This window comes from Ascaphus truei, chromosome 11 (assembly GCF_040206685.1).
Source record: "Ascaphus truei isolate aAscTru1 chromosome 11, aAscTru1.hap1, whole genome shotgun sequence".
NCBI lineage: Eukaryota > Metazoa > Chordata > Amphibia > Anura > Ascaphidae > Ascaphus > Ascaphus truei.
The window spans coordinates 55,509,452-55,535,971 of record NC_134493.1 but is presented as its reverse complement, the minus strand read 5'-3'; the positions used below and the strand labels follow the sequence as shown (position 1 = coordinate 55,535,971).

Sequence of the window (26,520 nt, the reverse complement as noted above, 5' to 3'; positions counted from 1 at the left end):
CATCAAAAGGAGGTGTATGTGCCCTAATTAAAGAACAATGTTGTGTTTTCATCCAAGATCAGAGTGGCAAGGTACAAGATGAGTTAGATAAGATAGGAGAAATTCAAGAAAGACTTAGGAAGGAAGGTGACACAGACTGGGACCTTTTGGGGCTGACTGGATTGGTGGGATCACTAGGAGCAAAATTTTTGAATGCGGTAATGTGTGTGAGTGTGATACTCGTTGTCATCTATGTTTGTGTTACGTTTGTCAAAGGCATGATCCACAAATATGCAACCCCCTCTGCAGATATGATGCCATTGTTTGCTGAAACAATCTACAGCAGTCCCTTGAAGAAAGAAGATGCCAAGTACAATGTTCTAACTCCGGAAAAGAATTTGGCTATAACGCCATGCCATACTACGAGACTATGACTACATTTGGCAGGCACCCTCGTGCACTGTCCTACACCCTCAAGCAACATTATGAAATGATGGAGCACCCTTGTGCCTCCCAACGTGTTTCTGGACTAAAATCATACCAATAATTCTCAAAAAAAATGTTTTAAAGAATCAGAGGAGGGACTGACGAAGTTGAGACATTAGGGGGTCTGGCATAACAACATAACAGCATTTAGGATGAAGCCATTTTGTGTGAATATTTCAATCCGCCATCTTGTCTTGTCTTTGTGAGTCTAATTTCTGTGTTTCATTTCTGTATAAACAAATGTGTGAAGCAGAGGAATGGAATTTTTGCTCCTAGCTAAATTTATTGACTCTTCCTCATCCAATCAGCTTCAAATTGAAAGTGTAAACAGGCTAAAAGTTATGAGAACCCATGAGATAAGCTTAGATTCTTGCAGTAGAATTTATTCTCATAACATATTGCTAGGCGACAGAATAGGCACATCCCATTTAACCCCAGAATGGTTTCTAGCTGACAGGTAGTTATACAATATTGTTATGTATTACAAAATGACATCAACTTTAATATTGTTATGTATTACAAAATGAGGTAATGTTTAGTGACGTGCAAGCCCCCCCATAAAGGGGTGGAGCTTTAGGATTTAGGGTATAAATATATGGCATATCGTGTTATTATTTAGAGAGCTTTTGTTTTGAAGCTGTCTCCGTTGTGCACTTGACTTGAATAAATTCACGTGTTATTCTGTTTCAAAATAACCTCACACTGTGTTTTTTATTTACGCTTTCCACAGTTTGTAAACAATGGACGCACAGAGAACATGATCCATCGCATTATAATCTATGCGTCATACGTATGTATGTACTTTATATAGCGCCATTATAAATAACAGATAACAGATCATGGGAAGAAGCGCTTCAGACATAAAAGTGACATTAGGAGGAGTCCCTGCTCCGAAGAGCTAGCAATCTAATTGGTAGTAAGTACGTACAGAGACAGTCGGAGGGCGTTCGGGTAAGTGTGTCTGCAGGCGGCCATATAACTCATCTCATTTGACATTCCCACATCCAAAGCTGACACACAGAGCGCAGCATGGAACAGAGACCCCGATACACTGACACACAGAGCGCAGCATGGAACAGAGACCCCGATACACTGACACACAGAGCGCAGCATGGAACAGAGACCCCGATACACTGACACACAGAGCGCAGCATGGAACAGAGACCCCGATACACTGACACACAGAGCGCAGCATGGAACAGAGACCCCGATACACTGACACACAGAGCGCAGCATGGAACAGAGACCCCGATACACTGACACACAGAGCGCAGCATGGAACAGAGACCCCGATACACTGACACACAGAGCGCAGCATGGAACAGAGACCCCGATACACTGACACACAGAGCGCAGCATGGAACAGAGTGCAGACAGGGAACCTGCTGTGCGGGCGGGAGGGTGAGTGCAGACAGGGAACCTGCTGCCCGGGCGGGAGGGTGAGTGCAGACAGGGAACCTGCTGTCCGGGCGGGAGGGTGAGTGCAGACAGGGAACCTGCTGTGCGGGCGGGAGGGTGAGTGCGGACAGGGGACCTGCTGTGCGGGCGGGAGGGTGAGTGCAGACAGGGAACCTGCTGCCCGGGCGGGTGGGTGAGTGCAGACAGGGGACCTGCTGCCCGGGCGGGTGGGTGAGTGCAGACAGGGGACCTGCTGCCCGGGCGGGAGGGTGAGTGCAGACAGGGAACCTGCTGTCCGGGCGGGAGGGTGAGTGCAGACAGGGAACCTGCTGTGCGGGCGGGAGGGTGAGTGCAGACAGGGAACCTGCTGTCCGGGCGGGAGGGTGAGTGCAGACAGGGAACCTGCTGTCCGGGCGGGAGGGTGAGTGCAGACAGGGAACCTGCTGTCCGGGCGGGAGGGTGAGAGCAGACAGGGAACCTGCTGTGCGGGCGGGAGGGTGAGTGCAGACAGGGGACCTGCTGTGCGGGCGGGAGGGTGAGTGCAGACAGGGAACCTGCTGTGCGGGCGGGAGGGTGAGTGCAGACAGGGAACCTGCTCTCCGGGCGTGAGGGTGAGTGCAGACAGGGAACCTGCTGTCCGGGCGGGAGGGTGAGTGCAGACAGGGGACCTGCTGTCCGGGCGGGAGGGTGAGTGCAGACAGGGAACCTGCTGTCCGGGCGGGAGGGTGAGTGCAGACAGGGAACCTGCTGTCCGGGCGGGAGGGTGAGTGCAGACAGGGGACCTGCTGCCCGGGCGGGTGGGTGAGTGCAGACGGGACCTGCTGCCCGGGCGGGAGGGTGAGTGCAGACAGAGAACCTGCTGTGCGGGCGGGAGGGTGAGTGCAGACAGAGAACCTGCTGTCCGGGCGGGAGGGTGAGTGCAGACAGAGAACCTGCTGTCCGAGCGGGAGGGTGAGTGCAGACAGGGAACCTGCTGTCCGGGCGGGAGGGTGAGTGCAGACAGGGAACCTGCTCTCCGGGCGGGAGGGTGAGTGCAGACAGGGAACCTGCTGTCCGGGCGGGAGGGTGAGTGCAGACAGGGAACCTGCTGTGCGGGCGGGAGGGTGAGTGCAGACAGGGAACCTGCTGTGCGGGCGGGAGGGTGAGTGCAGACAGGGGACCTGCTGTCCGGGCGGGAGGGTGAGTGCAGACAGGGAACCTGCTGTCCGGGCGGGAGGGTGAGTGCAGACAGGGAACCTGCTGTCCGGGCGGGAGGGTGAGTGCAGACAGGGAACCTGCTGTCCGGGCGGGAGGGTGAGTGCAGACAGGGAACCTGCTGCCCGGGCGGGAGGGTGAGTGCAGACAAGGAACCTGCTGTCCGGGCGGGAGGGTGAGTGCAGACAGGGAACCTGCTGTGCGGGCGGGAGGGTGAGTGCAGACAGGGAACCTGCTGTGCGGGCGGGAGGGTGAGTGCAGACAGGGAACCTGCTGTCCGGGCGGGAGGGTGAGTGCAGACAGGGAACCTGCTGTGCGGGCGGGAGGGTGAGTGCAGACAGGGAACCTGCTGTCCGGGCGGGAGGGTGAGTGCAGACAGGGAACCTGCTGTCCGGGCGGGAGGGTGAGTGCAGACAGGGAACCTGCTGCCCGGGCGGGAGGGTGAGTGCAGACAGGGAACCTGCTGCCCGGGCGGGAGGGTGAGTGCAGACAGGGGACCTGCTGTCCGGGCGGGAGGGTGAGTGCAGACAGGGAACCTGCTGTCCGGGCGGGAGGGTGAGTGCAGACAGGGAACCTGCTGTGCGGGCGGGAGGGTGAGTGCAGACAGGGGACCTGCTGTCCGGGCGGGAGGGTGAGTGCAGACAGGGAACCTGCTGTCCGGGCGGGAGGGTGAGTGCAGACAGGGAACCTGCTGGGCGGGAGGGTGAGTGCAGACAGGGGACCTGCTGTCCGGGCGGGAGGGTGAGTGCAGACAGGGAACCTGCTGTCCGGGCGGGAGGGTGAGTGCAGACAGGGAACCTGCTGTCCGGGCGGGGGGGTGAGTGCAGACAGGGAACCTGCTGTCCGGGCGGGAGGGTGAGTGCAGACAGGGAACCTGCTGTCCGGGCGGGAGGGTGAGTGCAGACAGGGAACCTGCTGTCCGGGCGGGAGGGTGAGTGCAGACAGGGAACCTGCTGTCCGGGCGGGAGGGTGAGTGCAGACAGGGAACCTGCTGTCCGGGCGGGAGGGTGAGTGCAGACAGGGAACTTGCTGTCCGGGCGGGAGGGTGAGTGCAGACAGGGGACCTGCTGTCCGGGCGGGAGGGTGAGTGCAGACAGGGAACCTGCTGTCCGGGCGGGAGGGTGAGTGCAGGGCGGGAGGGTGAGTGCAGGGCGGGAGGGTGAGTGCAGGGCGGGGTCACCTTGAGTCCGTGCTGCAGGAACAGCAGCTTCCGAGTCAGCACAAACTGCGTCTTCTTGTTCTTTATCACCAAATCTCCCAGGATCTGCGACAGCGCGGCAGGTCTGAGACAGAGAGAGGGGTGGTGTGAGAGCGCTTGGTGTGAGAGAGGGAGAGGGGTGGTGTGAGAGCGCTGGGTGTGAGAGAGTGAGAGCGCTGGTGTGAGAGCGCTGGGTGTGAGAGCGCTGGGTGTGCGAGAGGGAGAGGGGTGGTGTGAGAGCGCTGGGTGTGAGAGAGTGAGAGCGCTGGGAGTGAGAGCGCTGCGAGTAAGAGCGCTGGGTGTGAGAGAGGGAGAGGGGTGGTGTGAGCGCGCCGGCTGTGAGAGAGTGAGAGCGCTGGGTGTGAGAGCACTGGGAGTGAGAGCGCTGGGTGTGAGAGCGCTGGGTGTGAGAGCTGGAGAGGGGTGGTGTGAGAGCGCTGGGAGTGAGAGTGCTGGGAGTGAGAGCGCTGGGTGTGAGAGAGGGAGAGGGGTGGTGTGAGAGCGCTGGGTGTGAGAGAGTGAGAGCGCTGGGAGTGAGAGCGCTGGGAGTGAGAGAGGGAGAGGGGTGGTGTGAGCGCGCCGGGTGTGAGAGAGTGAGAGCGCTGGGTGTGAGAGCACTGGGAGTGAGAGCGCTGGGTGTGAGAGCGCTGGGTGTGAGAGCGCTGGGTGTGAGAGAGGGAGAGGGGTGGTGTGAGAGCGCTGGGAGTGAGAGCGCTGGGAGTGAGAGCGCTGGGTGTGAGAGAGGGAGAGGGGTGGTGTGAGAGCGCTGGGTGTGAGAGAGTGAGAGCGCTGGGAGTGAGAGCGCTGGGAGTGAGAGCGCTGGGTGTGAGAGAGGTAGAGGGGTGGTGTGAGCGCGCCGGGTGTGAGAGAGTGAGAGCGCTGGGTGTGAGAGCACTGGGTGTGAGAGAGGGAGAGGGGTGGTGTGAGAGCGCTGGGAGTGAGAGCGATGGGTGTGAGAGCGCTGGGTGTGAGAGAGGGAGAGGGGTGGTGTGAGAGCGCTGGGAGTGAGAGCGCTGGGTAAAAACGCTTTCTGTGACGCTCAGTTTGAGAGCGCTGTCTGGGCGCAGGGAGCAGCGATGGGAAGGCGTGGGAGCAGGGCGAGGGCGTGCGCTGTTAGGCGGGGAGCAGGGCGAGGGCGTGCGCTGTTAGGCGGGGAGCAGGGCGAGGGCGTGCGCTGTTAGGCGGGGAGCAGGGCGAGGGCGTGCGCTGTTAGGCGGGGAGCAGGGCGAGGGCGTGCGCTGTTAGGCGGGGAGCAGGGCGAGGGCGTGCGCTGTTAGGCGGGGAGCAGGGCGAGGGCGTGCGCTGTTAGGCGGGGAGCAGGGCGAGGGCGTGCGCTGTTAGGCGGGGAGCAGGGCGAGGGCGTGCGCTGTTAGGCGGGGAGCAGGGCGAGGGCGTGCGCTGTTAGGCGGGGAGCAGGGCGAGGGCGTGCGCTGTTAGGCGGGGAGCAGGGCGAGGGCGTGCGCTGTTAGGCGGGGAGCAGGGCGAGGGCGTGCGCTGTTAGGCGGGGAGCAGGGCGAGGGCGTGCGCTGTTAGGCGGGGAGCAGGGCGAGGGCGTGCGCTGTTAGGCGGGGAGCAGGGCGAGGGCGTGCGCTGTTAGGCGGGGAGCAGGGCGAGGGCGTGCGCTGTTAGGCGGGGAGCAGGGCGAGGGCGTGCGCTGTTAGGCGGGGAGCAGGGCGAGGGCGTGCGCTGTTAGGCGGGGAGCAGGGCGAGGGCGTGCGCTGTTAGGCGGGGAGCAGGGCGAGGGCGTGCGCTGTTAGGCGGGGAGCAGGGCGAGGGCGTGCGCTGTTAGGCGGGGAGCAGGGCGAGGGCGTGCGCTGTTAGGCGGGGAGCAGGGCGAGGGCGTGCGCTGTTAGGCGGGGAGCAGGGCGAGGGCGTGCGCTGTTAGGCGGGGAGCAGGGCGAGGGCGTGCGCTGTTAGGCGGGGAGCAGGGCGAGGGCGTGCGCTGTTAGGCGGGGAGCAGGGCGAGGGCGTGCGCTGTTAGGCGGGGAGCAGGGCGAGGGCGTGCGCTGTTAGGCGGGGAGCAGGGCGAGGGCGTGCGCTGTTAGGCGGGGAGCAGGGCGAGGGCGTGCGCTGTTAGGCGGGGAGCAGGGCGAGGGCGTGCGCTGTTAGGCGGGGAGCAGGGCGAGGGCGTGCGCTGTTAGGCGGGGACTGTTAGGCGGGGAGCAGGGCGAGGGCGTGCGCTGTTAGGCGCGAAGCAGGGCGCGGGCGTGCGCAGTTAGGCGGGGAGCAGGGCGAGGGCGTGCGCTATTAGGCGGGGAGCAGGGCGCGGGCGTGCGCTGTTAGGCGGGAGCAGGGTAATCGCACAATTTCTCACCCTGGTACCATCTGTACAAGCCCAACCACCACAGGCTCCATCCATCGGTCAGGCACGGACTCCACCAATCGCCAACAGATCCTCTGCCAGATGCAATCCGATTGGACAAGAGCCGTCAGGCGTGGCACCAGCACGGCAAACAGCTCCTCTGCCGAGCAAGGCAGGAGAGTCCGTATCACCAATCCCTCATCTCCCCAACCCGGCGTCACCGATCCCTCATCTCCCCAACCCAGCGTCACCAATCCCTCATCTCCCCAACCCAGCGTCACCGATCCCTCCTCTCCCCAACCCAGCGTCACCGATCCCTCCTCTCCCCAACCCAGCGTCACCGATCCCTCCTCTCCCCAACCCAGCGTCACCGATCCCTCCTCTCCCCAACCCAGCGTCACCGATCCCTCATCTCCCCAACCCCGCGTCGCCGATCCCTCCTCTCCCCAACCCCGCGTCGCCGATCCCTCCTCTCCCCAACCCCGCGTCGCCGATCCCTCCTCTCCCCAACCCCGCGTCGCCGATCCCTCCTCTCCCCAACCCCGCGTCGCCGATCCCTCCTCTCCCCAACCCAGCGTCGCCGATCCCTCCTCTCCCCAACCCAGCGTCGCCGATCCCTCCTCTCCCCAACCCAGCGGCGCCAATCCCTCCTCTCCCCAACCCAGCGTCACCGATCCCTCCTCTCCCCAACCCCGCGTCGCCAATCCCTCCTCTCCCCAACCCAGCGTCACCGATCCCTCCTCTCCCCAACCCAGCGGCGCCAATCCCTCCTCTCCCCAACCCAGCGTCACCGATCCCTCCTCTCCCCAACCCAGCGTCACCGATCCCTCCTCTCCCCAACCCAGCGTCACCGATCCCTCCTCTCCCCAACCCAGCGTCACCGATCCCTCCTCTCCCCAACCCAGCGTCACCGATCCCTCCTCTCCCCAACCCAGCGTCACCGATCCCTCCTCTCCCTAACCCAGCGTCACCGATCCCTCATCTCCCTAACCCAGCGTCACCGATCTCTCCTCTCCCCAACCCGGCGTCACCGATCCCTCCTCTCCCTAACCCAGCGTCACCGATCCCTCCTCTCCCCAACCCGGCGTCACCGATCCCTCCTCTCCCCAACCCGGCGTCACCGATCCCTCCTCTCCCCAACCCAGCGTCACCGATCCCTCATCTCCCTAACCCAGCGTCACCGATCTCTCCTCTCCCCAACCCGGCGTCACCGATCCCTCCTCTCCCTAACCCAGCGTCACCGATCCCTCCTCTCCCCAACCCGGCGTCACCGATCCCTCCTCTCCCTAACCCAGCGTCACCGATCCCTCCTCTCCCCAACCCGGCGTCACCGATCCCTCCTCTCCCCAACCCAGCGTCACCGATCCCTCCTCTCCCTAACCCAGCGTCACCGATCCCTCCTCTCCCCAACCCAGCGTCACCGATCCCTCCTCTCCCCAACCCAGCGTCACCGATCCCTCCTCTCCCCAACCCAGCGTCACCGATCCCTCCTCTCCCCAACCCAGCGTCACCGATCCCTCCTCTCCCCAACCCAGCGTCACCGATCCCTCCTCTCCCTAACCCAGCGTCACCGATCCCTCCTCTCCCTAACCCGGCGTCACCGATCCCTCCTCTCCCTAACCCGGCGTCACCGATCCCTCCTCTCCCCAACCCGGCGTCACCGATCCCTCATCTCCCCAACCCAGCGTCACCGATCCCTCATCTCCCTAACCCGGCGTCACCGCTTTTTACACGCATACAGGACGGGCACTTACACTGTAATCTGAATAACTGTGTTTAATATAATCAAGAAAGGTCTAAATATCATATTTCGTGACATTGTATCTTCCTGCATTTGTCCTGATAACGTTCTATGACATGGCATTGCTGTCGGGCCCCGGGGCGGCAATACGAAGCGCCCACGGTGAGTTTGCACAACCTCCGAGAACCAGAATAATAAATGGCATTTTAGTGGCAAGTCCTGGGATAATCAGTCAGACTCGCTGTCTGAGACGCAGAATCAGTGAGACTGGCCGTGTCCACGTTGTACAGATGGAGGAAATACAGGGTGCCTATATTCGGGGTGCCTATATTCGGGGGGGCTGGTAAAGATACTCACCGCGCCGGCCTTGCATGCAGACTTTACCCAGCACCTGAGATACAAAGGAGATGGAGCAGCCCTTCCCATCTGTGGGGAGAGAGGGACATGGCAGAGACACAAAACACACGGGCGGGCAGAGACACGGGCGGGCAGAGACACGGGCGGGCAGAGACACGGGCGGGCAGGCAGAGAGACAGGCCGGCAGAGAGACAGGCAGGCAGGCAGAGAGACAGGCAGACAGAGAGACAGGCAGGCAGAGAGACAGGCAGGCAGAGAGAGACAGGCAGGCAGAGAGAGAGAGGCAGGCAGAGAGACAGGCAGGCAGAGAGAGAGAGGCAGGCAGAGAGACAGGCAGACAGAGAGACAGGCAGACAGAGAGACAGGCAGGCAGGCAGAGAGACAGGTAGACAGACAGGCAGACAGAGAGACAGGCAGAGACACAGACAGACAGAGACGGCCAGGCAGAGAGACAAGCAGACAGAGAGACAGGCAGACAGAGAGACACAGGCAGACAGGCAGGCAGAGAGACAGGTAGAAAGAGAGACAGGCACACAGAGAGAGGCAGGCAGAGAGAGAGAGGCAGGCAGAGAGACAGGTAGAGAGAGAGACAGGTAGAGAAAGAGACAGACAGAGAGACGGCCAGGCAGAGAGACAGGCAGGCAGAGAGACAGGCAGGCAGAGAGAGAGAGGCAGGCAGAGAGACAGGCAGGCAGAGAGAGACAGGCAGACAGAGAGACAGGTAGAGAGAGAGAGACAGACAGAGAGACAGCCAGACACCAGCACTGTATAAACACGTTGTCGCTTTGCTTTGAGTTTATTATTTTTAGCAATATCCTTATGTATTTTACTAGAAAAAGCGGACATCAAAAGCCGACCACGCAATGCGCGAGCAAAATCTGACCGCGCGAGCCGACTGCGCTCGATGCTCATCGCTCGCACATGGGAGGTCGGCTTTTATTGGCGCATTTTCAGTTATTTAAAAATTCCTCCCAGGCACCGATCTTCAATCAAAAATCCGGACATGTCCAGGAAAACACAGACATATGGTGACCCTAAATATACAGGGTGGCCTGGAAATTAAAGCTTCAGTGCCGCCGATTTACATATCGCCCTCTTACTAAACACCTTTTCTATTCTCATACAAAAGTGCCGTTTCCCCCAAAAAGACCTGCCTTGAAAGTGACCTGAATTTGATGTTTATTAAAGCAGATCACCCACCCCATTTATTTGCCAGCTGTTTTTAATTTTATAGATCATTTTATTTATAACGGCACGGCAACCTCTGCTTATTCTCACGTGCGCCATCCTGGCAAGCAGCACAGAGTAGTTTTCCATGCAGACATCAAAGAGACTTATCAGAGAAGCAATTTTAGCCTGAAATTCTCTGATAAGGTGCTTTGAAGTCCAGTGATGTCACAGAGTAGGAGGGGCTTACCAGTGATGTCACTGAGTGGGAGGGGCTTAGCAGCCGTGTTGCTAAGGGGAACTGAACTTTCAATCCCTTCTCCTCTCACCTCTCAGAGACTCGGAGACCATCTGTAGCACACGCAGTATGGACGCCCCCAGCAGGGGGTAGTAGTTCTTGGGGTAGAAGAGAGGCTTGTTGTGGTCTTTCAGGCAGTTGGCCAGGTGGTCCGGCAAGCTGCAGAGCCTCCCCAGGATGGCCTCCTGCAGGACAGGGGTGGGGGTGGTCTGGAGCTGCTGCTGGCAGACCCCCCAGATCACCTGGCACAGAGCCCCCTGCTGCAGGAACCGCTCCAGCACGAGCACAGAGCGGTCCAGGCGGACGCTGGGCCTGGAATAAGTAGTGGGGAACATGTAGGACTGGAAACAGATGTATAAGACATGAACCTGCCTCCTCCAGGACTAATGTTGCATGGAGAGGGGTACAGAATGTGACCGTTATGGTTAGACATTTTAAATGAAGGCAACTGGACTTTACACCTCTAGGACCAGAAGATGTAGAGGTGGGGTGCAGAAACACAGAGCTGCTCACCTATAGGACTAATTATGGACAGTGCCAGAATAAAGCGTGTGTCACCTCTATGGCTAGACATTTTAGGAGTTGTGTGTTAAACCTGCCACCCCTAGGACTAAAATGTTTAGAAAATGGGTGCTGGGATACAGAGCTGCTCGCCTCTAGGACTAATGTTATATGGTGCGGGGGCAATGAGTGTGGCACCTCTATGGCTAGACATTTTAGGAGTCCGGTGCTGGACCTGGCGCCTGTCGGACTAAGGGCAAGAGGGGGAGGGAGCGATAGTGGACCCTGGTAGAACTCACCCACTTCTCGCTATACAGTCCATCAGCACCAGGAGCGCCTGGTCCGCGGGACCCTCCAAGAAGAAGCTCTCCCACAACTCCAGCCCCTCTGAACTCAGGAGCTCCAGCCACTGAGGACCCATGTGTGACACCAGGAGCCGGAGGAAAGGGGTGTAGTGGGTCCTGTTGAACTCCTCCCTCTCGTGGGCTGGGGCTTGCTTCGCGCCTCCCCCCAGGAAATGCCTTACGCCCCTCAGCACCTCGGCCATCCTGTCTCCATCGCTGATTGAGGAGAGGTCGGAGATGGCTTGTTGAACCACGTTCCGGACACAGAGAGAGTCCTGATCCATCGCAGCTGAACCCACAATACCTATGGACAGCAGGAGCACACAGTATTAAAAACCATTGTGTGGCATTAGCCAATCAGAACGCTCCATCCAGCAAGGCTCACACCCGTGTCAGTGGACTCGATGGACGGGTCTTTTTTTCAACCTCATCTACTCTAATGTTCTTGGGAGTTGGACCTTTCAGAAATGGGGAACTGTGATTGCCTCAGGCTGTTGGTTGGTAAAAAGGACCTATGGACAAAGCCATAGAAATCACAGGATGCTTTAATACTCATAAAAATGGCATTGTGTTAAAAAAAAAATATTTCATGCAATAAATATTAATACTACACAACTAATTTAAAGAAAAAAAAACATAAGATTTCCCTTTTGTTTCTTTGATGAATGCAAGTGGCTGTGGCCATGTGAACCCTCCATGAAGGGAAATCTACCCCCGGAATGCCACTGCAGAATTTAAAGATGGTGGGATCGCTGAATACAGCACCAGGACTTCTCCCCGGTGAGAGGATCGCTGAATACACTACCAGGACTTCTCCCCGGTGAGAGGATCGCTGAATACACTACCAGGACTTCTCCCCGGTGAGAGGATCGCTGAATACAGCACCAGGACTTCTCCCCGGTGAGAGGATCGCTGAATACACTACCAGGACTTCTCCCCGGTGAGAGGATCGCCGCTTTACATTCTTTTATATATGGCAGCCATGCAGGTTCTGAATCTGCAATCAGGCCTGTAAAATCGATAGTTATCATCAGGAGCTCTTCTTTATGTGTATCACAATACGAAATACATCAGTATAGGTTTATACCCCTCAAAAAAATACTCACCCTCCCTGCTATTTAACATGCTCAATCCCTGGCAGGCGCCATCTTGCTCCACTAATTTCAATCACCGGAAGTCCTTCACGGCCATTTTACTACACCCGACACTGTCATTCCGGGCAGCCGCTCCAACTTGGTTCAACCAGTGTTGATCATATATCGCTGGCTACAAATTATTAATATTTAAATGGTGCTTCGTTGGGGTGAACGCATTGATCTTTCCGTAGATTTCACTCCCAGACTGTTTTCCGCGTGTAGCAACATGGTGTCTCGCTGCGATTTGGGTGTAGTAAAATGGCGCAGCGACTTCTTTGTGCAGTACACTACACCGCAGAGACGCCATGTTTGTACACCTAAGCAAAGGTAGTGCATTAGCGGCTTCAGGGAAGGACATTGTTCCATGTGGTCCCAAAGGATGATGTCCTAATCCGACCCTCAATTCTAATACTTTCATGTTTGTTTTAAGTCCCGTTTCTTAATAAATCAGATGAAAAGCCATGGGTCATAAATATAGACTTTTCTGAGTTACTAGTTTGCACATGTACAGGAGGGGATGGGGGTAACTTTGAATTTGTCTAATCATAATTTATGGATAATGTAGATGACCAAAATCACTATACCATACCAGTAACACCTGCCTCCTACATACACCACTATACAAGGTTTAATGGGGAGTTTGCTTTCTCCCAATTATTAGTTTCATGCTTTTAATATTTATTTCACATCCAAATATTGCATTTTAATCTCCTATATTTGAAGCATAGCTGGCACTTGCAAAGCAGTTTTTAAGAAGCCTTAGTAATGCTAGAGAAATAGATTGGTGTATTCAAACCAACACAAGTGGTTCATAAAATGCTTAAGATTGTAGATCTTAAAGATCGGTGCAGCGATTTCCTTTCCTATGGTCTGATTTCATTTGTTGCACTTATTCTATAATTCCCTGTACTGTATTTTCTCTTGTAAAACACTAAATATACCTGTGGGCGCTATATAGATATATATGAATACAAAAATACTCCCAGACATTACTTTACATCTGGCACCAGACTCAATCCTGACTACTCTCTTTCCCTCCTGTTCTCGGAAGCCTTGTGGGGAGGGGCTTTCTTTTTGTTTCTAATACATCATTGGTGGTCCAACTCCTTAATAAAAGATGTTTTGCGATATTTCAAAATGGAACGCTTAACGTTCCAAAACGAAAAGGTTTACACATCTGTGAGCAGCACCCAGACCTCACAAAATACAAAGACATGCTTTTTAATGTTTATAATGCGATTTTAAACGTTACGCTTCTCGGAGCATTAGGTTTAAAATGGCACACGTTACGCTTTCTCTATGTTCCCACCCCCTATTGTACTGAGCTGCTGAATATGTTGGTGCCATACAAAAGGTTCTGCGTTGCTCAAGTCTGTGAAGTCTGAAATCCTCAACCACAGCTCAAGTTCAAACCCGTATTTGGGCAACCGCGGGCGTGAAAGAAATAACACGACTTACCCTTTCGTAATCCCACTCTTGGGCCGAGTCCCCGGTGGCACACTACGGCGTGCACGCCCTATAGCACAGCCCTCTATGGGGCAGGCCCCAGTGGCTGTGCGTGTACGCCAGCAGGGAAGACAAGAATGTTGTCTTCCCGTGCAGCGACGCCGTCAGTGCGCAGCCAATGTCATGGCCCCGCCCCCACCCATCCCCCTACAGACCGACCCCATCGCGGCTGTAGTCTCTGCACGCTCCGCCAGACACGCCTGCAGCAGGGAGGCTGGGGGCCATAGCCTTGTTTCTGCGATGCAGATTTAAGGATCCTCGCTGCGGGAACATTCTTTCACATCAGTCTACAAATCAGCGATTCGGAACAGCGGATATTTGACAGCTGTCATTTTATAGCACTTCTTATCGAGCGCGATAAACAGAACGAGGCTTCTGCCACCTGCGGAACCACAACACGATTGAGATCTGAGATTTGAGCAGCATATTGTTTGTGAATGCGTTATTTTGAGCCCTTACGTCATCCCCTTTTCCTTAATGTTTAAGAGAAACCGTAAAAAGAAACACCCCACATAAATGTTAACGCGATTACAACCTCGCGGATAAAACCTCTGTATAAAACCTCGAGTGTTGGCGGCTCGTTACAAATACTTTAATGTCCCCCTCTTGGTTCCCGGGAGAGCAGTAGGATAAACGCAGGTTGAATCCTACTCTTGTTTTCTTATGCAAGAAATCACACAGGCTTCTCAAATCCTTTCCATTTATTCCACAGTACAGAACAAACCGATTTAAATTTTTTAACACTACAAAATTAAAAACAAAAGAAATGAGTAGCATCAACTGTACAAGAGTTACATTTTCATATTTTTCTTTTTACCCATAAGAATGTTTGAGCTCTAACTGCACTTCGACATCACGGAGGGAGCAGACGTGTTAATCGGCACGCTGATGTAAATGTGACAGTTCTCCCACATTCCTCCCCCGCCCCCACGGAACAGGACTGCGCCAGTCTCACCCCAAACCCCGCTCCGATTGCCTTCTCTGTGCTGGGATTTGGCAATGTTGTGTCAGAGGAAACGCATTATTGTGGCATTCATTCAACGTGTATATATTTTTTTTTTTTTAAGTTTATTTGCTTGTTGATCTTTCTGCACCATGGCTATGGTTTGGGGAGAGGGTGGAAGGGGGCGAGATCTTAAAAGGCCGACTCCACTGCGGGACATTTCAGCTGCTCATTCGCAGAGAACATGGATGAATAAGGGGTTGACGCTTTCTCCCGGACGCCTCAAAAAGACGGGCGCCGGTCCCTGTGGCCAATCAGTGAGAGGAACGACTTGCGTATTCACTCCATTACTTGCCAAACTAGTTTAAAAAGGCAAACTGCTTTTAGTTGCCCAAAGTTTGAGGCCATCGCAGGGCGAGAATCTTCTTAACAAGGGAGGCCGCCTGTGTCGTCCCCTTCAATCTGACTTTCCTGGCAGCAATTTTTATTTTGCCAAACGCTGAACCAGGGGGTTGGCTACTCAATGGCGTTGTAGGCGGCCATTTTCATTTCCCACCAATGGGAGTTCAATATCTGATGGAGGTGAGGGCATCTGAGGATTAGGACTTGGGAGGTCCTGTTAAAAAGACCCCCAGATTTAGATAAGGTTGGGGGGTGGTTAACCCTATTGCTGCTAGTGGGGGCAAATGGGTTTAAAAAAAAAAAATAGCCACCCCGCAGGAGGGAGGACTGCCCCGTTCAGGTTGTGGGGTCTATAAAACGATTCCCGGCTCGCTTGGTTGTTTAAACACTGCGGCGGTCAGCGTCTGCTCGGAGGGACACGTGGGAGAGGGGTGCCGGGGATTCACCGCGAGGAGTTTGAGCTGGAGCGGCTGCGGTGACGGCGGCGTGCCGGGGACCGCGAGCGGCGGCGGACAGGGGAACGGCGGCGAGGGGAGCGGGACCTGCGGGGAAGACACAGGTGGTTACGGCCTACACAAGACATGCGAGTTTTACACGGGTGAGGGTGCAACGCCCGCTTTTTGATCGGGGGGAGGAAGCAGAGATCGGGCGTGCAGGACAAAGCAGCACAGGCACGGGGCAAGAGAGAGCATGCAAAGGGAGGGGGGGGGGGGGGGGGCACAGGCACGAGACAGAGCATGCAAAGGGAGGGGGGGCACAGGCACGAGACAGAGCATGCAAAGGGAGTGGGGGCACAGGCACGAGACAGAGCATGCAAAGGGAGGGGGGGGCACAGGCACGAGAGAGCATGCAAAGGGAGGGGGGGGGCACAGGCACGAGACAGAGCATGCAAAGGGAGGGAGGGGCACAGGCACGAGAGAGCATGCAAAGGGAGGGGGGCACAGGCACGGGGCAAGAGACAGAGCATGCAAAGGGAGGGGGGGGCAGGAGCAGATAGGAAGGGTGTGAGGAAAGAGAGGACACAGAGGAAACAATAGAGAAAGAAATGGTCAGGAGAAGGATGAGAGAGCAGAGAGCCAGGCAACAAGCAAACAGAACATGTATGTAATCTCCCTGGGCAGGGGCCTCCCTCATTGCACGAGTTTGTGTAAACATGCATTTACTCGCCATACAATGTTATTCTCCTCCCTCCCACATTGTACTGTGCTACAGAATATGTTGCTGCCATTCAAATAAAAGAGAAGTTTACCAGAAGCAACCAGGAAAAGGCTCTTTACAGTAAGGGCAGCGAGTAGCATTTACTACCCATGGAGACTGATGGCGGATACAGGAGATTTCGTTTAGGAAAAAGGTTGGACATCTTTTTAGAAAGGAAAGGTATTCAGGGATATACCAAATAAGTAAACACGGGAAGGATGTAGATCCAGGGAGTAATCTGATTGCCAATATTTGGCGTCAGGAATTTATTTTCCCCTTATGAGATATGATTGGATGATGTGTTGATGGGGTTGTGTGTTTTCCTTCCTCTGCATCATTACACTGTAAGTACGGATATAGGATAAAGTATCTGATTTCTAAATTTAGCATATGTTGAACAAATGTGTCTTTTTTCAACCTCATCTGCTATGTCAGCGGTGCGCAATCTGTGGGGCGCGACCCCCAGGGGGGGCGCGAGACTGCCGACGGGGGGCGCGGGGTTTACAGAGGCCCCGCGCGCTTCCCGAAGGCACTTAAATTAAGTGCCGGGGGAGCTGCAGGGCCTCTGTAAAACATACTTACCCGTGGCTCCGGCGGCTTCCTCCCGGCGTCGCCATGGCAACGCGGCGTCAAAATGACGCTGCGAGGTCATGTGACGTCACGTTGCTATGGCAACGTGACGTCATTACGCCGGAGCGCGGGTAAGTTGGGGTTGGGGGGGGGCGCGGGAGCGAGGGGACAGCCGTCAGGGGGGCGCAGGGAAAAAAGTTTGCGCCCCCCTGTGCTATGTGACTATGTAACTTCTAAAGACATCATTGGCAAATATATCACCAAGGTGGTTTTTTTTTTTGCTGGTTTCCTCTAAATCAAATGAGAAATATAGGACGAGTATCTCCCCCAATTAGATTTGAACAAAAGGGTAAACTTGAGGGATATAAAAATGTATTTTTTTATCCTAAACTACCATGTTTTATACAACGTCACAGAATGCGAGAGCAAAGCGCACAGAGACTGTCCAAGCAATGAGTGTGCACCAGAGCGCATCCCAGTGTCTGCGCCAAAGCGAGCCGCCCTACCTCCTCCTCATACGCGGGGGGGAACGGCGCCACATGGGGGGAGGGGGCAGCATCCGACGGGGGGGACTGAACCTCCGAGGCATCACACGCATGGGTCGTGGGGTGAGCACTGCACAGGCGGTGATCTCCTGGCCGTCAATCTGCCCTGCAAAGAGACACAGGAGGATTATGGGACGGAAGTGCGGTGAAACCATACAGGCAGCTGTAAAAGAAGAGTCAAATGAGGTCAGAGATTACATTTAAGGGTCAGTCATCTTCAGGCCCAAATAAACCAATGGCAGTGACTTGCTTACGGTGTTCAATCTTAGTGACAGATTTACTCAGATCTGGCCCCTATGGCTGACTAACGGTTAGGCTGTATACACTAAGCGGGGACTCGGGCGGCTTTCATTTTCTCAGGCTGCTTCTTTGTCGGATGTCACTGGGTGTTCAACAAGAGTTTGCACAGGAACCCCTGCCCCCTCCCCCCCTTTACTGCCTCAATGACAGGGTGGGATACGTGTAAACAAACACTCTGGACTGAAACACTTCCATATTCAAAGGCCCGAAGAAAAATACATTGTACTGTATTTCCCCCCCCAAAAAACAGCCAAATAGTTGTTTTTAGCAGGGTTACATTTGTTCAAGCAATTAAAGTACTCTGCATTTGTCAGGAGACTTTGAGCCTTAGTCACGTGTCAGGTGACTGTGTTTGAACGGTTCGATGCCCAAATCAAATGAACAGTTTCCCATTTACCTCCATCCATGTGCTTCAGGGCCTTGTCTGCTTCATCCGCTATCTCAAACTCCACGTAGGCGTAGCCCTTGGAGAGGTGCGGGTGGGTACGGTCCAGGGGCATGTCAATCATCTTGATTTTCCCGTAGGTGGAGAAGATCTCCAGAATGTGGTCCTGAAACAGGGAGGCACTGATCAGACAACGCGGACACAACCTGCAGTCACGTGCCCAGCATCCAGTACCGCGTGAACCAAGGACTCACGCCTCACGCCGACAGCCCAAAAAGAAGAAACCCCCATGGATCATCTCTCCCCAACAGGTCACAGATGGGTAGCCCCATTGTAGGAAGCTCATTGGGTCCCAAACTGAAGTTAACATGGCTGCTAATCCTCTCCATTTTTACACCATGGACTTCAATGAGCCTCATCAGAGGAGCGCAGGATAAGACCGCTGCTCTGGTAAGTCTCTTTGAATTCTGCACGGGGAACATCCCGGCTGCCTGCTGGGGTGGAGAGCACTTAATAAGCCTTTTCTAAACGGATATGAAACTAGACAAATAGGATAAGACAAAAAGAAAAATAATGGTGGAAATCTGCTTTTGTAGGTCATCATATTGAGCTCAGTCACATAAAAAACAAAAAAAAAACAAACACACCACAACAAAGTATCCCAATGGAGAATGACCATGTCTGGCCTTCCAAGCACTGGGCGACAGCTACCATAATGTCCTTAATCTTTCACCCAAGTATAACCAGTAACCAGTGTACTTTAAACGTCTACTAGCCGTATTGGTCCTGGAGAAATGCAGCTTGGAAGTAGGTTGAGATACCTCCTAGAACAGAGGTTCCCAATTCCAGTCGTCGAGGACCACAGTGGCAGGTTTTAAGTGTACCCCCTGCTTCAGCACAGATGGTTCAGTCCAGATGACTGGGCCACCTGTGCCAAGGAGGATAGCCTTACAACCTGCACCGTTCGTGTTCCTGGAGTCGAGAACCTCTGTTCTAGATCACCTTCATAGATGAAATGATAGTGTGCCTAGCTTTTCAAACCTCAGCTTCCTACGTCAAGTTCACTTTGGACAACATATTTGAAGAAAACTTTGGAGGTTTCGAACGCTTGTCACGCTAATCATTTCACCTGTGAAAATCAAATCCATGATAAATGTTACATGAAACATGTGAACGCCAAGATATGGCAAGGTAGTCGGTGAGGTCCCTGCGCATCACGGTATTCCTGACCACGCAGAAGTGTGCGGATGATCTGAAGCCTGGGAGAAAGCCAGACTAACCTTGGTGACGTTCCTGGTCAGCCTTCCGATGTGCACTTTGGTGGGTCGCGGGCTCGGGCTCCGTCTCTTCCTCTCCTTGTCGTCACGCTTTGGCTGTTTGGATCTTTAAAATAAATAAATATTCATGTTTTTTTGGTGAACAAAAACGATCCATTGGAAGCTTTAAATACCACTAGAAATGGGGAAATCTGAACACACGACTAGAATACAGGTCTTCTCCTGATCACGTCTGTGGGAAGTAACGGCAGGGAAAAGATACCTTGCTCAGACTAGTCGGGCCATATACCGAAATAATATCGTGATAAAAAAAAAACAAGTCAATATTGAAACTTTGCATCGTGATATTAATATAGTGATACGCAGTTTCACACACAAGCTTCAACAGGATCTCAGCCCTCCTTTATCCCCCCAAAAATCACTTCACCGCGCGTCTGCCTCCTTATTTCCAAATGTCATCAATGCCCCATGCCTGATTGTCTGGAATCAGGGACGGTAACGGGGAATTATTTATTTTAAAATGTGATCGATTTAAAACCACATTTATTGTCAAGTAAACGGTTCAATAAATTCATGTGTTTATTCATTGTTTTAAATATTTCCCCCTGTCCCCACCTACTGTACAATAGGGTGTGTGTACACCTCCAGTTTTCTGATCTCTAAATGGTGTGCAATTCCAACAAAATTAAACCAAATGGTTACATTGGCCTTCCCACGGTGCAACACTACTGCACTTCAAAACAGCCGTATCAGAGGCGCTGGGCATGAGACAGCTTCTTTGGGATGGGTGTATGCCGTCAGTAGCCCAATCTATGCTCTGTAGCACAGTGGAGAAGCAGGAGAGTTCAGAGACACTGCTCCAGTGTTTGGGACTTTCTAAAGAAAATTTTAAATAAACCGCTATTAAAAGAAAAGGGCGTATTGCACTTTTAGGCAGGCAGTGCCACATATTATACCCAATATAAGGTAATGCACAGGGGCTGCAGTGGCTGATAATGCATCAGTGTTAATTGCGAAAAAACAGCCCCGGAGAGGTGGTGGGGAGGGCGGGCTAGCGAATGAAGACTCACTTGGACCGGGAGCGCCTCCTGTTATCGTGACGTCTTCGGGAGGGGCTGGGGGAGCCGGAGGAGCTGCTGGAGCTAGAGCTCCGAGACGAGCTGGAACTTCCTGAGTGGCTGGAGGCCGAGGAGGAACTGGAGCCGGAGCTGGAACCCGAACTGGAGCCAGAAGAGGAGCTGGAGGAGGAGCTGGAGCGAGTATGGCTGGGAGGCGACAGAAAACAACACTCACAAAGTGGGAACACACAGGGGGCATCGGAAACACAAATAGGACGGAGACGCAAACAGGAGTCGCCAGGTGAACACTACTGCAGGCTTGAGGCCTTCTGCACTAAAAACATTCAAATTAAAATCAGAAACGCCTTGACAGCTAGGAAACTAAAAACGCTCCGTTTTATAGGGCCGAACACCAAGCTCTCTTTCAAGGTCGTTTTTGGGGGCAACTACATCCTTAATAGCCCGGCCCTTCCCCCAGCACTTACCTGCTGGTGCTGCTCCCAGTGGAAGCGCTGCGCCTCTTCCTCGTCTTCTCGCGCCCGCGATCCTTCTCCCCGGCTTCTTTGCCGGGAGCCTTCTCCTTTGTCCTTTCCTTAGTCTTGTCGTCTGATCGCTCTTTACGTTTGGTGGGAGAGGGGACCCTGGGGGGGGGGAGGGGGGACGTTACAGGGGGGCAACATTTCCACACTTTTACTGCATTGGTTTCTGTAGATAAGATTGCTCTTGCTTAAGCCAAAATGGAGGATGCAATAGGATTTGTACGAAATGTTTTTAGGTCCGCTGCAAAGTCTGGGATAGTCTCATTCATACATCTAGGGTCATCCTTTTGCTCCACAATTGCACAGCTTGCCTGGCCTGCAAAACTGCGCAAGAAATCACTTTAGATCAGATTTATGTAGGAATAAGAAAGCCCGGAACAACTTATTTGATACGGCAGCTAACGCTTTGCTTTAGGTGTGGTTACATTTGTTCAAGGAAAACCTTGATATTGCCGAAGCTCTTCACAAAAGGGTTTTTGGGCAGCCACCAGGGATTGTACCTTTAGGTGCTAGCACTGAGCGGGCGGCGCTTGCCAAGTTCACTTTGTGCAAAGTGAATTCTCACGTCCCCACTAACGCGGCATGCATGCTCTCCCAAGTTTGACGCTGGGGAAGTCAAAAAAAGTGTTCGAAGCGCACTCAATAGGCCCCCCCATGCAACCACCCCCGTGCATGTACGCAAAATTCGCAGGGCACCTGTGCGCCTGCTTGGAGAGTTGGTGACGTCACCACTCAAGCATGAGCGCGGTCAGCGCCAGCGGGGCCGCAGCGTTAGGTCGGTGAAGAATTAGGACTGGAAACGGCCCATTCGGCAGATAGAGAACATTCAGTGTGAACAGCCAGCTCCAGATCGAAGAACTTTAACCCTTACAGTTCCCGAATGACGTACATGGGGCATTGCAGGTACTTGCTTGTTTTCTATTGGGTAATCGACGTGACCAACCCAACAGAGCAATCCCATAACCAGGCAGCGCCAGCGGGTGTTTTCTCTTTTACAGCATTGTTACGGGGGGGGGGGTCCTCCACAGATGTGCCATGTTTGTTTGTTTTAGCCCTGGGGACCCCTTGTTCCCACGATACATAGTCAGTACCTATCGGTGGCGTTACTGCTGTTGTACCAGAGCATGTAAACAGCCACGCAACGGACACCGCCGCGGATTCACTTTGCCAGCCACGGAATTCCCTGCAGCACGCAGGAACACCAGTGACTGCAGGACCCCAGTAAGTACACGGAGACACTGGGAGGGGGCGAGACAAAATAATACTACCGGGGCGGAGAGGGGTCAGGAGCATTGTCAAAAGTACAAAACAGCAGCAGATGTCCATTAAAAAAGGTTTGGAAAGCTCTGTGCACGTGAAGAAGAGACCTGCGAGGTTTGGAAAGCACTGTACACGCGAAGAAGAGACCTGTGAGGTTTTATAAAGCGGTGTACTTTATAACTTTAAAGATTAGGCTCACATAGTCTCTCCTATTTCCCTTAAGCTTAGAATTGCATTTTAGCATAATTCAAATTCTCCCCTTGTACTTCTTGAAGTGAAACTTCTTTGCACCAAATCGCCTTTCTAGGAGCCGGAAGTAGGTTATGGAAGTGACGTCAGTGCTGGCAGATGAGGCTGTCGGGCCGCCCTCACCAACACCCCCTTCCATGCCCACAGTCACCCATAGCGATCTGCGCATGTCCTCTGTCAGTGTTCACGATCTGATTATGTCTCCTCTCATTGATGTCCCCTCTCCCCCATCCAGCACGCATGCGTACAAGCACCCCCCTCAACGCATGCGCAGAGGCACTATGAGCACATTCATACCGAGAGCCGCCCCCCTCAACGCATGCGCAGAGGCACTATGAGCACATTCATACCGAGAGCCGTCCCCCTCAGCGCATGCGCCGAGGCACTATGAGCACATTCATACCGAGAGCCGCCCCCCTCAGCGCATGCGCCGAGGCACTATGAGCACATTCATACCGAGAGCCGCCCCCCTCAGCGCATGCGCCAAGGCACTATGAGCACATTCATACCGAGAGCCGTCCCCCTCAGCGCATGCGCAGAAGAATACTCCGGCCGGTGCACATGTGCAGAGGTCTCCAGCGTGCCTGTGCAGGAGGTCTCCGGCGCTCGGCAGCGCATCACGCATGGGCAGCAGCACCAGAGAAGAGGACATGGAGTGAAGACCACCAACACCCACCCTGTTTCACACACACAGACACACACCGAGAGACACACACACAGACGCTCGCACACTGACGCACACAATTAGTGCAAATAGCTAATACAGGGGGCTGGTGACGAGCACGCGCGTTATAAGTCACATTGCTTTGCATTTTGTCAATGAAATTGTATTTTGATTTTTAATTAAAAACATCACCAACACCAATACAATTTGTGACAAACCAGTGACAAAAGACAAAGAAGTTTCACTTAAAGCTGCAGTTCAAGCTGCCGTTAAAAAAAAATATATTTTTTTTCCCCATTCAATATGTGCATCAATACAATCTGCACACTGACAAGTGATTAGCTAAGCTGAACATCGATCGCCGAATCGGCGGTTATTTAATTCAGTTCTTGCACAGCATTGTGGGCAATGTAATTCCTGGAATATGATTGACTGGGCAGTTACTAGATCCAATTGGTTCACTGCTAGAGAGAGGGCGGGGCTCAAGAGCCAGAGCCTATCAGAAGGGGAAGGGGCTGTCACTTTGGAAATGCTTCCTACATTAGAAACATTAAACATGTCTTTAATACATTTTTCTTTTTCTTTTAATGCTACAAGTATTTTCTCATAGTGCAGAACTGATTTATTACACACAGACATGTAGGATAACTGCTGCTTTACAGTGCACATGCTCTGCATACACAATTGATTTTCTGACACAGAACGACGCGCTTGTTGAGGATGCTCGGTGTATAGCCCCTCATCACATGGAACACTGCAAAGAAAGTGCCACTACAACAGATTCAACAGCACCGGGGCTGGTTCCCCACTACAGGAAGCCCGACAACCCGCAGCAACACAGACGCTTGGGGGTCAATAATCTGTGAGTGGGAGTCAAAAGGACTAGCACTATCCATTGCGGATATACAGATGGACGCAGGATTCACTAACCCTCTCTCATTGGCAACACAAAACCTGAAATAATTAACATTGTACTGTGGCCATGTATTAGGTGCAATCCAAGCATAAGTGTGTATATGTATGAATATACACGTTTATACATAGCAATGCTACTTTAAACAAACATGTATGAAGTATGTTATCAACTAATACACACACACACACACACACACACACACACACACACACACACACACACACACACACACACACACACGGAATCCCAACCCTCTCTAATAGCGCGTCTGAGATCAGATGCATTGTAAGGAACCCCGACCCGCTCTAATAGCGCGTCTGAGATCAGATGCATTGTAAGGAACCCCAAACCCTCTCTAATAGCGCGTCTGAGATCAGATGCATTGTTAGGAACCCCAAACCCTCTCTAATAGCGCGTCTGAGATCAGATGCATTGTAAGGAACCCCAAACCCTCTCTAATAGTGCGTCTGAGATCAGATGCATTGTTAGGAACCCCAACCCTCTCTAATAGCGTGTCTGAGATCAGATGCATTGTAAGGAACCCCAACCCTCTCTAATAGCGCGTCTGAGATCAGATGCATTGTAAGGAACCCCAACCCTCTCTAATAGCGCACCTGAGATCAGATGCATTGTAAGGAACCCCAAACCCTCTCTAATAGCGCGTCTGAGATCAGATGCATTGTTAGGAACCCCAACCCTCTCTAATAGCGTGTCTGAGATCAGATGCATTGTAAGGAACCCCAACCCTCTCTAATAGCGCGCCTGAGATCAGATGCATTGTAAGGAACCCCGTGCCTCTCTAATAGTGCGTCTGAGATCAGATGCATTGTAAGGAACCCCAACCCTCTCTAACAGGGTTGCCACCACTCCAGGTTCACCGGAGACTTATCTCCAGCGGGCGGCATCTCTCCCGACAAATCCCTTTAACATGGCTATGCGACGTCAAATGGTGCTGCGTTGCCATAACGTGGCGCAACGTGACACCAGTTGCCATGCCAACTGGGAGGAAAGTGATGCCTCTGCGCCATAAGGTGTCCTGTTGTCATGGCAACGCAGCACCATGTGACGTAGTGTAGCCATGCTGACTGGAACTTGCAGTGGGAGATGGCATCCGCAGGTAAGATAAACAAAAAACTATTTCTTGCAAAAAGTCTCCGGGTTAGTCTGCAATAGAAAGTGGCAGCGCTGCTCTCTAAGGCCGAGTCCATAGAAGGACAGGCCGTGCAGACGCTCCGCGCTGAGCCCCTGCATCCTCAATGAGGATGCCTTGAGAGGGAGCTCGCGCGAGCGTCCGCAGGCGTGCGGAGGCGCTGGAGTTTTCAGCCGAGCGCCAAGCTGTTTTTCAGCGCGCTGTCGGCTGAAAACATCCAATGAGAGCGGAGCTGCGTCAAGTGACGTCGACGTCAGTGCGTCGCGGGCGATTGGCCCAGCGACGTCACTGCCCCGCCTCCGATCGCGGACGCTGGCTCAGCCTCAGCGCGGCTCCGAACTCCCCACCCCTCTATGGCCCGGGCCTAATAGAGCGTCTGAGATCAGATGCATTGTAAGGCACCCCAATCCTCTCTAATAGTGCGTCTGACATCAGATGCAAATTCTCTGTATTTGGTACAATTTTCAATTGACCTGAAAATTGCGGAGAATCCAACACTTAAAAAACACGCGCACATATACATACAGTACATATACATATATATACACACAAAATCCAGGTGCTAGCAGATAGACACGGAACACCAACCGGATTCTAAGATATACAAAAGGATAGAATCCGCAGCACACTCAAAATGAAAAGTTATTTAATCTTTAGAAATACATCAGTATCAGAGCTCTGGATTGCCTGATGTATTTCTAAAGATTAAATAACTTTTCATTTTGAGTGTGCTGCGGATTATATATATATATATATATATATATATATATATATATATATATATATATATATATATATACACACACACACACACACATTGTACATTTGTTTAGTATGCAGCCCCTCTTGCATTGGCGCAGGAAACACATAACTATTACCCATGAAGGGGATGGGGAGCATTTTTCCTACCCGAGCAGATTGAAGGAAACCCCCAACATCGGGACAAATACAACGTAAGAAAGCGCCCCAATATTACACATATATAGAATAAGAGTATAGGGGGACGTGGAGCAGATACAGGGCCGGTAACGCGGCGGTATATGGGCCTTGACCGGTACCACGGGAAACCCCATTCATTCTATACGCGGCTGCGGCCTACAAGGTCCCCAAAGCGTCGGCCTTGCGCCAGGGCCTAATCCCTAACCACAGGACCGAGTGCCAGAGGCAATACAGGCCTCGGCCAACAGCCGAGCCTCTCCCGGCCTTGCCCCGCCAGCTCCCGGGGCGGAGGAGGCGACAGGCCCCGCGGATGCACACGGATTGTCGCTGCCCCCCCCTGTTCTCCGCCACCCTTTCGCTTACATTTTCCCGGCTTTTCTCTGCCTCTCCCTCCGCAGCTCGGCCAGTCCGTCGCGCTCGCTGTGACGCGAGGCCGCCATGCCAACAGCTAGAACAAGCCTGGGTCGCCCTACCGGTGACGTCAATGAACTAGGCCGGGTACGGTTGGTGGGCGTGGTT

General features: G+C 53.6%; 2 protein-coding genes across 6 annotated transcripts in view; both read right to left on the bottom strand.

Moving 5' to 3' along the window:
* Positions 1-12,221, bottom strand: part of TELO2 (telomere maintenance 2) — a 68,308-nt gene extending 56,087 nt beyond the window's left edge. For 2 of the 4 annotated variants that reach the window (XR_012787451.1, XM_075566439.1), the window contains exons 1-6: positions 12,072-12,221; positions 10,921-11,269; positions 10,152-10,432; positions 8,656-8,724; positions 6,570-6,717; positions 4,238-4,340 (exon numbers count right to left, since the gene is read on the bottom strand). Coding sequence is in view for 3 of the 4 variants with exons in the window: in XM_075566439.1 (XP_075422554.1) it covers positions 4,238-4,340; positions 6,570-6,717; positions 8,656-8,724; positions 10,152-10,432; positions 10,921-11,269; positions 12,072-12,090 (969 nt within the window). In the remaining variant the exon portion in view is untranslated. The other 2 variants (XM_075566440.1, XM_075566441.1) reach the window with 2 other exon arrangements.
* Positions 12,222-14,290: 2,069 nt separating this feature from the next.
* Positions 14,291-26,520, bottom strand: RNPS1 (RNA binding protein with serine rich domain 1). Of its 2 annotated transcripts, none has more exons than XM_075566426.1 (7): positions 26,365-26,520; positions 20,770-20,925; positions 20,297-20,491; positions 19,230-19,332; positions 17,962-18,115; positions 17,226-17,370; positions 14,291-15,494 (listed from the first exon to the last, which is right to left on the bottom strand). In XM_075566426.1, the coding sequence occupies exons 1-7, from the start codon at positions 26,439-26,441 to the stop codon at positions 15,395-15,397; spliced, it is 930 nt and encodes a 309-aa protein (XP_075422541.1). In that variant the 5' UTR covers positions 26,442-26,520; the 3' UTR covers positions 14,291-15,394. The 2 variants fall into 2 exon arrangements, with proteins under 2 accessions (XP_075422541.1, XP_075422542.1); XM_075566427.1 differs by lacking the exon at positions 26,365-26,520 and adding an exon at positions 21,915-22,040.

Coding starts and splice junctions, on each gene's coding strand:
- RNPS1 (XM_075566426.1), bottom strand. CDS start 26,441: ATGGCGGCCTCGCGTCACAGCGAGCGCGACGGACTGGCCGAGCTGCGG. Junction 20,926..26,364: donor CAGAGAAAAGCCGGGAAAAT/GTAAGCGAAAGG, acceptor CCCCCCCCCCAG/GGTCCCCTCTCCCACCAAAC. Junction 17,371..17,961: donor CCTGAAGCACATGGATGGAG/GTAAATGGGAAA, acceptor GTCTCTTTGCAG/GGCAGATTGACGGCCAGGAG.